The 13,214-nt window shown below is 41.5% G+C and overlaps 1 protein-coding gene across 6 annotated transcripts in view; it reads left to right on the top strand.

Annotated features, from left to right (window-relative positions):
- The window catches only part of LOC108301450 (histone H2A.V), a 43,722-nt gene that overhangs the window by 5,909 nt on the left and 24,599 nt on the right, over positions 1-13,214 (top strand). For 2 of the 6 annotated variants that reach the window (XM_017524597.2, XM_017524599.2), the window contains 3 exons: positions 2,757-2,870; positions 8,441-8,570; positions 9,578-9,905. In XM_017524597.2, coding sequence (XP_017380086.1) covers positions 2,757-2,870; positions 8,441-8,570; positions 9,578-9,639 — 306 coding nt within the window. In that variant the 3' untranslated portion in view covers positions 9,640-9,905. Of the gene's footprint in view, positions 1-2,756; positions 2,871-8,440; positions 8,571-9,577; positions 9,906-13,214 lie in introns of those variants that run through there. The other 4 variants (XR_001823885.2, XM_017524598.2, XM_017524602.2 and 1 more) reach the window with 3 other exon arrangements.

The raw sequence follows: 13,214 nt of genomic DNA on the forward strand, positions 1-13,214 counted from the left end.
TGCAACCTCCACCTGCCAGGTTCAAGTGATTCTCCTGCCTCAGCCTCCTGAGTAGCTGGGATTACAGGTGTGCGCCACCACGCCTGGTAATTTTTATATTTTTACTAGAGATGAGGTTACAGACATGAGCCACCGTGCCCAGTTGAAAAACACTTTTTATCAGGAAACTTGGAAGTCCAAACTGTAAACTGTTAACCTCTTGGCAGTGGTAAGCCATTGAGAGTTTGGGCAAGAGTAGAACCTAAAGAAGGAGGATGGGCACTTATGTTGATGGGCACATTATGTATTTTAGGTCAACATATATTCCCAATTAGAATTTATTTTGAGGCCTACTTAATTCGAAGTAGAAAATGGAAGACCAAGTGAGGTTATTGCAGTGGCTTAGGAATAAAGTAATGTACTTGAATGGGAAGGAGCAGAAAGCATGTGTGTGCAGAAAATAGGTGAAGAGGTATAAAGTTGAGAGGAAGTCAGAGGTTTCTCCAAGGCTTAGAACCTAAGGAACAGAGGAGTTTGTAGTAGGAGCAAGTTATGAGGTAGATTTAAATGGAGTCATTTTGAAGTTCACTAAAACATCCATATGAAAATGTCCAGAGGTTGGAAACATGAGTTCAGCTTTCTTCTTTTTTTTTTTTTGAGACGGAGTTTCGCTCTTGTTACCTAGGCTGCTGGAGTGCAATGGCGCGATCTCGGCTCACCGCAACCTCCACCTCCTGGGCTCAGGCAATTCTCCTGCCTCAGCCTCCTGAGTACCTGGGATTACAGGCACGTGCCACCATGCCCAGCTGATTTTTTGTATTTTTAGTAGAGACGGGGTTTCACCATGTTGACCAGCATGGTTTCGATCTCTTGACCTTGTGATCCACCCGCCTCGGCCTCCCAAAGTGCTGGGATTACAGGCTTGAGCCACCGTGCCTGGCCTTTTTTGTTTTTTTGGTTTTTGTTGTTGTTGTTGTTGTTTTGTTTTTTTAAGACAGAGTCTCACTCCGTCACCAGGATGGAGTGCAGTGGCGCGATCTCAGCTCACTGCAGCCTTCACATTCTGGGTTCTAGCATTTCCCTGCCTCAGCCTCCCAAGTAGCTGGGACTACAGACACACGCCACCACCCCCAGCTAATTTTTTGTATTTTAGTAGAGATGGGATTTCACCATGTTGGCCAGGATGGTCTCAATCCCCTGACCTCGTGATCTGCCTGCTTTGGCCTCCCAGAGTTTTGGGATTACAGGTGTGAGCTACTGTGCCCGGCGAGTTCAGCTTTCTAAGAGAGGTGATAGAATTAGGAATTTGAAATCATTTATGTAAAATTGATGGTTTATGTTACGGATGAGTTTCCTAACCTAAGAGAATGAGAAAGGAGCACAAGGACATTGGTGGACCCCTCAAAAACTTTGAGAAAGAAAAGGCTGAGGAGTAGTCAGAGTTGGTATGAGAACTCTGAATTCTAAGAAGAAATGTTTTTGAGGTCCTGTTGTGTGCCAGACAACATACTGGTTACTAAGGATACAAAGGAAAAGAAGACATAAATCTTGCTCTTAAGAAGCTTTTGGTCACTTAGAGACAAAATATAAATTAAAAAAAAAAAAAATTGCTTGTTCTTCTTAAGGAAGTAAAAATGTCACTACTGGCCCTCAGGGTAGTGTTTAACAGAAGCCAGGTTTGGGTTGGAGAAATGGGTGACAAGAAAGTAAGGGTTTCAGGATTTGTTTTTTAAATTTTGTCTTTGGAAAGAAGATATCTAGACTGTAACTATAAGCAGTTTTCATAGATTGTGAAGTTTTCAGTAAAGTCTGTAGAAGGAAAGAAACCAGTGAAAAGGATGTAATTGTAGCTGTTGAAATAATGGAGCAGTGAAGGGATGAGGGAGGCCTGTAAGAAAGGGTACAGTCGGGTACTGTCTCACATACAGCGGTGGCTCACACATTGTAATCCCAGCACTTTGGGAGGCCTAGGCAGGTGGATCACTTGAGGTCAGGAGTTCAAGACCAGCCCGGCCAACATGGAGAAACACCATCTCTACTAAAAATACAAAACGGCTGGGCGTCATCTCGTAATCCCACCTACTCAGGAAGCTAAGGCAGGAGAATCGCTCAAACCTGGGAGGTGGACGTTGCAATGACCCAAGATCGCGCCACTGCACTCCAGCCTGGGCGACAGAGTGAGACTCTGTCTCAATAAAATACTAATAATGACAATAATAAAGAAAGGGCACTTTGTTCTCTAGTGGAAAAATAAAAGTAAGTTATAAAAAAAAAAAAAAAAAGAAAAGGTACAAGTGGGATTAGGATACTTTGAAATGAGAAAGTTCCCTCTTTTTCAGAAAGTAGAATCACAATGAGAATAGTATTGATTTTTCTTAGCTATCAGATCACCTCTTCAAACTGAAGAAAGAACAGTTAAGATCTGAGGAAGGTAGTAGAGGTTCAAAGTTGCATGTGGCTGTTATGTGAAGAAATTAACTAGATAGGAATTTGATCAGTGGGTCATGTTGAATGTACAGCTGATGACAGCACAACATGGTTTTTCTTTATTTTAGAGTGATAGTCTCCATATTATGCAGAGGTTAAAGATTTGGGACTGATTACCAGAACATAGACACAGGCCCTGGGAACTGTTAATTGTCTAATAGGTTTGGCTTCTGATACCTGTGATCAAGTTTTTTATTATTTCATGCTTACTCATATTGTTCAGCCTTTGATTACACTCAGTGCAATGTTAAGACCCTGCAGTGCTTCCCACTAAGACATCTCTCTTTTAGTTTCCTGTGGGCCGCATCCACAGACACTTGAAGACTCGCACCACAAGCCATGGAAGGGTGGGAGCCACTGCTGCCGTGTACAGTGCTGCGATTCTGGAGTACCTCACTGCTGAGGTTTGTATAGTAATGTCTTGTATATGGCAGTCCAGAAGGTTCACTAGCCTAAGTGACAGAAACCCATGGAATATATTTGAAAAAAGACATATATGCTCATTGGGGTTTGTTTTGTTTGTTTATTTTGAGATGGAGCTTCACTCTTGTTGCCCAGGCTAGAGTGCAGGCCAGTCGCAGCTCACTGCAACCTCTGCCTCCCGGGTTCAAGCAATTCTCCCACCTCAGTGATTCTCCTGCCTTAGCCTCCTGAGGCTAAGTAGCTGGAAATACAGGTGTACACCACCATGCCCAGCTAATTTTTGTATTTATAATCGAGGTGGCGTTTCGCCATGTTGGCCAGACTGGTCTCAAACTCTTGACCTCAGGTGATCCACCTGCCTTGGCCTTCCAGTGCTGAGAAGATTATAGGCTTGAGCCACCATGCCCAGCCTCATTGTTTTTTTTTTAATAGCAGTCTGAGATGAATCTTGTCAGCTATTACCCAATGCCAATGTAAAAGAACTTTGGCGTACTTGTTTTTAAAGCTAAGCAAGGGGCTGAGTGTGGTGATTCACACCTGTAATGCCAGCACTTTGGGAGGCTGAGGTGGGTAGATTGCACACTTGAGCTGTGGAGTTCCAGACCAGGCTGAGTGACAGAGCGAGACCCTGTCTCAGAATAAAAATTTTTTAAACGTTAAGCAAGGGCCAGCAATCTCTATATTTTATTTTTATTTATTTATTTTGACACTTGATCTCACTCTGTCACCCAGGCTGGAGTACAGTGGCATGATCATAGCTCACTGTAACCTCAAACCTCCTGGGTTCAAGGGATCTTCCCGCCTTAACCTCCCTAGTACCTGCGACTACCCACCACACCTGGCTAAAATTTTATTTTTTTTATTTTTTTTTGAGACAGTGTCTGCTCTGTCATGCAGGCTGGAGTGCAGTGGCGCAGTCTTAGCTCACTGCAGCCTCCACCCCTTGGGTTCAAGTGATTCTTCTGCCTCAGCCTCCTGAGTAGCTGGGATTACAGTCTACTGCCCGGCTAATTTTTGTATTTTTAGTGGAGACAGGGTTTCACTATGTTGGCCAGGTTGGTCTGGAACTCTTGACCTCAGGTGATCCACCCACCTCAGCCTCCCAAGGTGCTGGGATTATAGGCGTGAGCAATCGTGCCCAGTGCTTATTTTTTTGTTTTTATTTTTTTGTGTGTGGAGACAGGGGCTCCCTATGTTGCCCAGGCTGGTCTCTAACTTCTGGCCTCAAGTGGTCCTCCCAAGGTGCTGGGATTACAGGCATAAGCTGCCATACCCCAGTGAACTCTGAAGTATGTATATAATCGGTAGACAGTATTTATGAAGTTATAGCATAGTGTTTTAATTTATGAAGATTTGGGGTGAGGTAAAGTTTTCCCAGTGTGATAATATATAAAAATCACAAATAAGACATTAGAAGTGAAAGACTTCATCTGTCCTCTTGGTTCTCTGCAGGGTTATACATACAAAATTGCCCTATCTTACTCAGTTTGAAATTTCAGGAAGATAAGTTAATTGGGCAAGAGTTCTTAATTTTTAAGTCATAGACCACCACTTTTCCCATCCTTACTCCTCCTAAAAAAAAAAAAAAAAAAACAACAACACTGGGAATTCATGGGACTTCAACTACATTCCAGGCTGGGGAAGTAATCTGAGTTAACAGGTAGGTCAAGTGGTAGACACATTCTTGATTCTGGTAGAAATAGAGGGGTCTTAACTTGGGGAGGATGTGATTGGGAGCTAGGCTGGGGAATTTAGCTTTAATCTGTATGTCAGTTATCATTGCTGTCATTTATTTCATGAATCTGACCAAGTCATCTGTGTCCCATTGGGGATTTAACATTGAATTATGATAGTTTCAACTTGGCTGTGTCATGATCAAGGGGTGTTTTGGTTTTTTGGTTTTTTTTTTTTTTTGGTTTTGAGACAAGGTCTCTGTCTCCCAGGCAGTGGCATGATCTCAGCCCATTGCAGTCTCCACCTTCTGGGTTCCAGGATTCTCCCACCTTAGCCTCCAGAGTAGCTGGGGCTACCTGTGTGCACCACCACATCTGGCTAATTTTTGTTATTTTCTTTTTTTTTTTTCCAAGACAGAGCCTTGCTCTGTCTCCCAGGCTGGGGTACAGTGGCGCAATCTCAGCTCACTACAACCTCTGCCTCCTGGTTTCAAGCAGTTCTCCTGTCTCAGCCTCTCGAATAGCTGGGATTACAGGGGTGCACCACCATGCCTGGCTAATTTTTGTATTTTTCGTAGAGACGGGGTTTCACCATGTTGGCCAGGCTGGTCTCGAACTCCTGACCTTATCCTGATCTGCCCACCTCTGCCTCCCAAAGTGCTGGGATTACAGGTATGAGCTACCGCGCCCAGCAATTTTTGTTGTTTTCTTGTAGAGGTGGGTTTTGCGATGTTGGCCAGGCTGGTCTCAAACTCCTGACCTGAAGTGATCTGCCACCTCAGCCTCCCAAAGTGCTGGGATTACAGGCATGAGCCACTGTGCCTGGCCTCTTTTTATTTTTGAAAAATTTAAAATAAAATTTTAAATACATTTAAAAACTTTTGTAAAAGCATTAAGAAATAAATTTCAGTTATTAAGGGTTGTACAGAAATAGACTACATGGATATATTAAAATATATGACGTTGGCTGGGTGTGGTGGCTAACATTTAGCATTCGAGTTCACAATGTTCAAGCCCCATCTAAGCTCCTCTCCCCTTTTTTTTAAATCTTTGGGTACTTTGGTTAAAATTTTTAAAGTTGGCCAGGCACGGTGGCTCAAGCCTATAATCCCAGCACTTTGGGAGGCCGAGGCAGGTGGATCACGAGGTCAGGAGTTCAAGACCAACCTAGACAAGATGGTGAAACCCCGTCTCAATTTAAAAAAAAAAAAAATTTAAAGTTAATGCAGTCACTTATGCCAGTAATCCCCAGCACTGTGGGAGATTAAGGCAGGCACTTTGTTTGAGTTCAGGAGTTCCATACCAGCCTGGACAGACAACATGGCAAAACCCCATCTCTACAAAAAATTAACCAGATGTGATAGTGTGCACCTGTAGTCCCAGCTACTCGGGAGGCTGAGGTGTGAGGATCACCTGAGCCCAGGAGCTTGAGGCTGCAGTGAGCCATGATTGTACCACTGTATTCCAGCCTGCATGACAGTGAGACCATGTATAAAAAAAATTTTTTTAATTCGGTTAAGATTAGACAGTGAATATGTGTGTGTGTGCAGTCAACTTTTTTTTTGTTTTTGTTTGTTTTGAATTGGAGTCTTGCTCTGTCACCCAGGCTGGAGTGCAGTGGTGCAATCTCAGCCGAGTAGCTGGGATTACAGGTATGTGCCACCACACTCGGCTGATTTTTGTATTTTTAGTAGAGAGAAGGTTTCATCATATTGTCCAGGCTGGTCTCAAACTCTTGACCTCAGGTGATCCACCCTCCTCAGCCTCCCAAAGTGCTGGGATTGCAGGCATGAGCCACCGTGCCCAACCAACGTATTTTTTCAGATACTTAAATTTGGACTTTTAACCTTTAGTAGAGGTAAAATACTGAAATCTAAGCCAGGACCCTTTAGGTCATGGGTAATCACTTTTCAACCTTTGCTTTGCACTAAAATCCCTTGGGGAGAGCTCTTTAAAAAACGCTGCTGCAGAGCCTTATCCCAGATAGTCAGAGACCTAGGAGAGAAGGGGGTAGGGTACTGGTGGTTTTAAAGTTCAGCAGTTGATTCTGATGTATACCCAGGTTTATCACTGCTCTTTTTAAAATGAGGAGGCTACTTGGGAGGCTGAGACAGGAGGATTGCTTAAGCCCAGGAGGTCAGAGGCTGCAGCAGTGAGATATGATCTTACCACTGCACTCCAGCCTGGGTGGCAGAGCAAGACCCTGTCTCAATCAATCCAAAATACAAAAATAAAACAAAACAGAAAAACTCTGGAGTTATTTTTGTATTACTTTCATCAAAGTTTTAATAGCTAGCCAGGACTTTGAAATTTCTGTAGTTGAAAATCCCCACTATAGATTAAAAGGCTGCTTCTAACTTGTAAATAGTAAAAATTGTAGCTGTTTTTTTGTTTTGTTTTTGTTTTGAGACAGTCTTGCTCTGTTGCCCAGGCTGGAGTACAGTAGCACAAACACAGCTCACTGCAACCTCCAGCTCCTGGGTTCAAGTAATCCTCCCACCTCAGTCCCTCAAATAGCTAGAGACTATAGGCATGTACCCCCATGCTTTTTTTTTTTTTTTTTTTTTTCCAGAGACTTGGTTTTCCTATGTTACCCAGGCTGGTGTCAAACTCCTGGACTCAAGCAGTCCTCCTGTTTCGGCCCCTCAAAGTGCTGGGATTACAGGTGTGAGCCACTGGGCTCAGCAGACGTTATTTTAAATTACATTTTAGGCTGGGCTCAGTGGCTGGTGCCTGTAATCCCAGCACTTTGGGAGCCCAAAGTGGGCAGATCACTTGAGCTGAAGAGTTCAAGACCAGCCTGGCCAATATCGTGAGACCCCGTCTCTACTAAAAATACAAAATAATTAATCTGGCTGTTAGCATGCACCTGTAGTTCCAGCTACTTAGGAGGCTGAAGCAGGAGAATCGCTTGAACCCAGGAGGTGGAAGTTACAGTGAGCTAAGATCGAAGCACTGTACTCCAGCCTGGGCCACACAGCGAGACTCTGACTAAAAAACAAAAACAAAAGCAAGAAATTATTTCAAATTACATTTTAGGCCGAGTGTGATGGTCCACACCTGTAACCCCAGCACTTTAAGAGGCTGAACTAGGAGTATCACTTGAGGCCAGGGGTTTGACACCAACCTTGGCAATGTAGTGAGATCCTCTCTATTTTTAAAAAATTTAGAAAATATATTTTATGACTAGTATTAAGAAATACATTTTGGCTATTAAGGGTTATACAAAAATAGACTACAAGTATATATTAAAATATGTGACTTTGGCTGGGTGTGGTGGCTTACACTTGTAAACCTAGCACTTCGGGAGGCACAGGTGGGCAGATCGTTTCAGCCCAGGAGTCTGAGACCAGCCTGGGCAATGTGGGGAAACCTCGTCTCTTAAAAAAAATTTTTTTAAATTAACCAGGTACACTTGTGGTCCCAGTAATTCAAGAGGCTGAGGCAGGAGAATAACCCTGAACCTGGGAGATCGAGGCTGCAGCAAGCCAAGATCACACCACCACACTCCAGCCTAGGCAATGGAGTGAGACCTTGTCTCAAAAAAAAAAAAAAAGACTTTTCTAAATGTTTACATCTAGCATCTTGGCTAAGAGATAATATCTCTTGTCCTTATCTTTATTTCTATATATATATTTCTTGTCTACTTCTACATAGAAGTAGGTTTTTGCTCAAATTTCTGTCTCTGTTACAGAGAATGAATAAAAAGAGGTTAAATGAATTAAAGAGTTTTATAAAGCATTGTAGAAACACAAGAAAGAAAAATGTATTAACAGTTTATGTATTGTGTGTGTGTTTTCTATGTACAAATGCTAAGTGATCCTTCATTTAGGATTCTTGGTCCTTCATTTGATGTGCTAATCATGGATGCTTTGTAGGTACTGGAGCTGGCAGGTAATGCTTCTAAGGATCTCAAAGTAAAGCGTATCACTCCACGTCACTTGCAGCTTGCAATCCGTGGTGATGAAGAGTTGGATTCTCTTATCAAGGCTACCATAGCTGGGGGTGGTATGTATTACTACTTAAGCATTAATTCTTATTGGTCTTTTTAATATATTGTTCAGATCAATGGCACAGCATATTTGATTAGTTAACTAGAAAGCATATAAACTTTAATTTCATAAGTGTTAAATCTATAACAGTTCTAGGCTTCTTTTCGTAATGATCTGAATAAATATTTCTCCTTATAGCCATATGTAATGCTATTTTTATTTTAGCCAGTTCTTTGTCTAAATTTCATATGATACTTAAAACCTGATGTTTAACATATTTCCCATACCTTTTTAACTGTGTTTGAAAAATGACTTGGAGAAATTGTGTAACATATACTGGAAAGGGTTGAAATAAATACACTTGAAAAGTGGGTCAGGATCAGTGAAAGAGAGAGGTAAGTTGGTGGTTTTTAATCTTCTTTGGATAAACTTCAAACAACCTCATGAAAGCTGTAGTTACAGCTGGGTATGGTGGCTCACATCTGTAATCTCAGCACTTTGGGAGGCGGAGAAGAGGGCGGATCACTTGAGGTAAGGAGTTCAACACCAGCCTGGCCAATGTGGTGAAACCCCGTCTCTACTAAAAATACAAAAATTAGCCGGGCATAGTGGCACACACCTGTAATCTCAGCTGTTCAGGAGGCTGAGGCACAAGAATCATTTGAACCCAGGAGACAGAGGTTGTAGTGAGCCAGGATTGTACCACCGCACCCCAGCATAGGCAACAGAGCAAGACTTTGTCTCAAAAAAAAAAAAAAAAAAAAAAAAAAAGTTTTTTATAAAAAAAAAAAAAAAAAAAAAAAAAAGCTGTAGTTACTCTTCTTGAAAAATGCACAGAAAGTCACATAATTTTACCTACAGTTTTAAAGGGTTCACAGTCCCCTGGGGGGTAGCCATTTGTATAGTTTAACAGTATCAGAATATGAAAAGGGGCTTAAGTAAATTTCATTTTTTGTATAATTACACTTTTTACTTGAGGGAAAAACTAAAAATTTTTAATAACTTTTTTAAATTTCATTCTAGGTGTGATCCCTCACATCCACAAATCTCTGATTGGAAAGAAGGGACAGCAGAAAACTGCTTAGAGGGTTGCTTTAACCAACCCTCTTCCTCCCCGTCATTGTACTGTAACTGGGACAGAAGAAATAATATGTGGAATTTTTAACAACAGTTAAATGGAAAAGCATAGACAATTACTGTAGACATGATAAAAGAAACATTTGTATGTTCTTAGACTCGAAGTTTGATAAAAGTACCTTTTCATGTGGTGACAGTGTGTGTGTTGATTGGCTAGGTTTCTCCCATGTTTTATACAAAAATGGAATTGATAAACCATTTTTTACAAAATTAATTTGTCTCAAAACTGTTCTGTTCATGTATTGGAAATATTTTGCTCAGACTTTATTTTAAATATCAGATTGGTTATTCGAGTAATCTTAGAACAGAAATTGGGAATATGGCTTTCCAATGATTGATACCATGGTATATTGATTCTTAGATGCTGTTGATCTGCAGCACCAGTTTTTACAAACCGCTAAGTAAAAAACTTGCTGATTAAGTCATGATATGCCACCAATTATGAGACATCCCAATTTGAGAGATGTTAGAGTATGGAAAAGTGTACATTTATGACTGAAATTGTAGTGGAATTATTTGAATTCTATACCAAGCACTCACCATGTGCCAGGCCCTTTGCTGAGCGCTCTACTGACCAATAAATTTTATTCCCCCCGACATTATAGATGTGAAGCCTAAGGCTCATAGAAATTGTATGACATGCCAAAAAACATTCAGCTAGTAGATAAAAAGTAACAGGGCTAGGATTCAAACCTAGATCTCGCTGACTCCAGAACCTACAGTTTTACCTGGAATTAATGTTCAGTTTATCAAAGCTTTCTCCTTTTGGTTTAAAATCCCAATTTTTGGCTGAGCGCAGTGGCTCATGCCTGTATAATCCCAGCACTTTGGGAGACCAAGGTGGGTGGATCACTTGAGGTCAGGAGTTGGAGATCAGCCTGACCAACACGGTAAAACCTCGTCTCTACTAAAAATACAAAAATTAGCCAGGCGTGGTGGTACAAGCATGTAGTCCCAGCTACTTGGGGTGCAGAGGCACAAGAATCACTTGAACCCAGGAGATGGAGGTTGCAGTAAGCCAAGATCATGTCATTACACTCCAGCCTGGGTGACAGAGTGATACTTTCTCAAAAAAAATAAAATTCCAACTTTTAGTGGTCGTTTAGTGACGATAACATTCAGCAACTTGTACAATCTTTTAAAAATTATTTTTCTTTGTCAGTTTCTAAGAAACTGTTTTTGTTTTGAGACAGGGTCTTGCTCTGTTGCCCAGGCTTGAGTGCAGTGGCGTGATCGTGGCTGACTGTACCCTCCACCTCTCAGACCCAAGCAATCCTTTCACCTCAGCCCTGCAAGTAGCTGGGACCACAGGCACACACCATGATGCCTGGCTAATTTTTTTTATTTATGTAGAAACGGGTCTCCTTATGTTGCCCAGGTTGGTATTGAACTCCTGGCTCAAGCCATCCTGCCACCTTGGCCTCCCAAAGTACTGGGATTTCAGGTGTGAGCCACTATGCCCTACCCTAAGTACTGTTACTTGAGTTAATGTACGAGTTAATGCGCCCTTAGAAAATTGTATCTTTCTGCTTGCAAGTCTTCATTAAAGAAGGAAATTTTTAAATATTTTTTTTTTTTTTTTTTTTTTGACAGAGTTTCACTCTTGTTACCCAGGCTGGAGTGCAATGGCGCGATCTCGGCTCACCGCAACCTCCGCCTCCTGGGTTCAGGCAATTCTCCTGCCTCAGCCTCCTGAGTAGCTGGGATTACAGGCACGCACCACCATGCCCAGCTAATTTTTTGTATTTTTAGTAGAGACGGGGTTTCACCATGTTGACCAGGATGGTCTCGATCTCTTGACCTTGTGATCCACCCGCCTCGGCCTCCCAAAGTGCTGGGATTACAGGCTTGAGCCACCGCGCCCGGCCAATTTTTAAATATTTTATAATGCTGTCCAAACTCATTTTTAAAAACATTTTATTATGGAAATTTTCACAAATGCACAAAAAGAATAGCAGAATAGGCCGGGCACAGTGGCTTGCGCCTATAATCCCAGCACTTTGGGAGGCCGAGGCAGGTGGATCATGAGGCCAAGAGATCAAGACCATCCTGGTCAACGTGGTGAAACCCTGTATCTACTAAAAATAAAAAAAAAAATTAGCTGGGCATGGTGGCACGTGCCCGTAGTCCCAGCTACTCGGGAGGCTGAGGCAGGAGAATTGCTTGAACCCAGGAGGCGGAGGTTGCGGTGAGCCAAGATCGTGCCACTACACTGCAGCCTGGGTAACAAGAGTGGAACTCCGTCAAAAAAAAAAGAATAGCAGAATGAAGTCCTGTCCCATCCCCCAACTTCAGCAGCTATCCAATGGTCAGTTGTTTACCTGCATCCCCACCTCTCCCCTGCCCCCCAACCCACAGGGATCAGTTTAAGTCCTATTACAGGCATAGTATTTTCATGTCTATGTGATCAGAGACATATACAAATATAAATCTAAAGATAGGGCACGTTTTAGAACATAACCACAATAGCATTATGTAAGTCTGCTAGAACTTTTTTTTGATGCCAAGTTACCAGTCAATATTCATGCTTCTGATTGTCTCATAAGTTTTTTTATAGTTGGTTTGTTTGAATTAAGATTCAGACAAGATCTATCTAGATCTTGTATTTTGTTATTATAATCTATAGTTTTAACTTTCTTTTTCTTGCAATTTAATTTTTGAAGAAACAAGTTGTTTGTCCTATAGAATTGTCCCTCTGGATTTTACTGAATGCATCCTAATGGGATCATTTATACTTTTTCTGTCCCCTATATGTTCTATAAACTAGCCGGTGGAGAAGGGCTTTTGTTGGTCTGTTTTGCATTTTCACAAAAATAATTCATAGGTGATATCTGCTCCCTGTTGTATCACATCACAGCACATAACATCTCTCATCATGTAACATGAAGATTGATAGTGGGTTTGGATGCAGCCAGCCCACTCCATTTATTATAAAAATTCTCTGTCAGCTTTTCCCCTGATGAATTTAGCCACCATTAATGATATTTGCCCAGATCTGGGATTCCATTAGGTGTCGCCAGTTGGTGATATCTTGTAATTCCTTCTGCATCTATTAGCGAGAATCCTATAAAGAACTTTTGCTCATTAATTCACAAGGCAGGATAAAATAGAAATTTCAAATTTCAGTTGAATTATCTAGGTACCCATTTTGAAGTTTCTGTATTGAGAGTCAGGCCTACAGTAAAAGCAATAGAAAGCTGATTTTTTAAGTTGGGGGTGCACAAAATAGAACTTCCTTTGGCTTAATCACTTGTTTCAGGGCAATTTTTACTAGAGTTTTATACATTAATGCTTCAAATGTTTAATTCATCTTGGTAGTATAGTTACTTGACTACATAATTTCTTCCCAGGGTTATATTTTTGTTTTGTTTTCTAACAACGCAGAAATAGAACAACTAGGCCATGTACTCTGGGCCCAGCTCTCGCAGTTACGATCAATCTTGCTTCATTTGTACCGAACCCCATGGGTTATTTTAAAGCATGTTCCGGCTATCATATCCCTTCATGTATAATACCTTAATAC

The sequence above is a fragment of the Cebus imitator genome, unplaced genomic scaffold (genome assembly GCF_001604975.1).
Source record: "Cebus imitator isolate Cc_AM_T3 unplaced genomic scaffold, Cebus_imitator-1.0 Scaffold34, whole genome shotgun sequence".
Lineage (NCBI taxonomy): Eukaryota > Metazoa > Chordata > Mammalia > Primates > Cebidae > Cebus > Cebus imitator.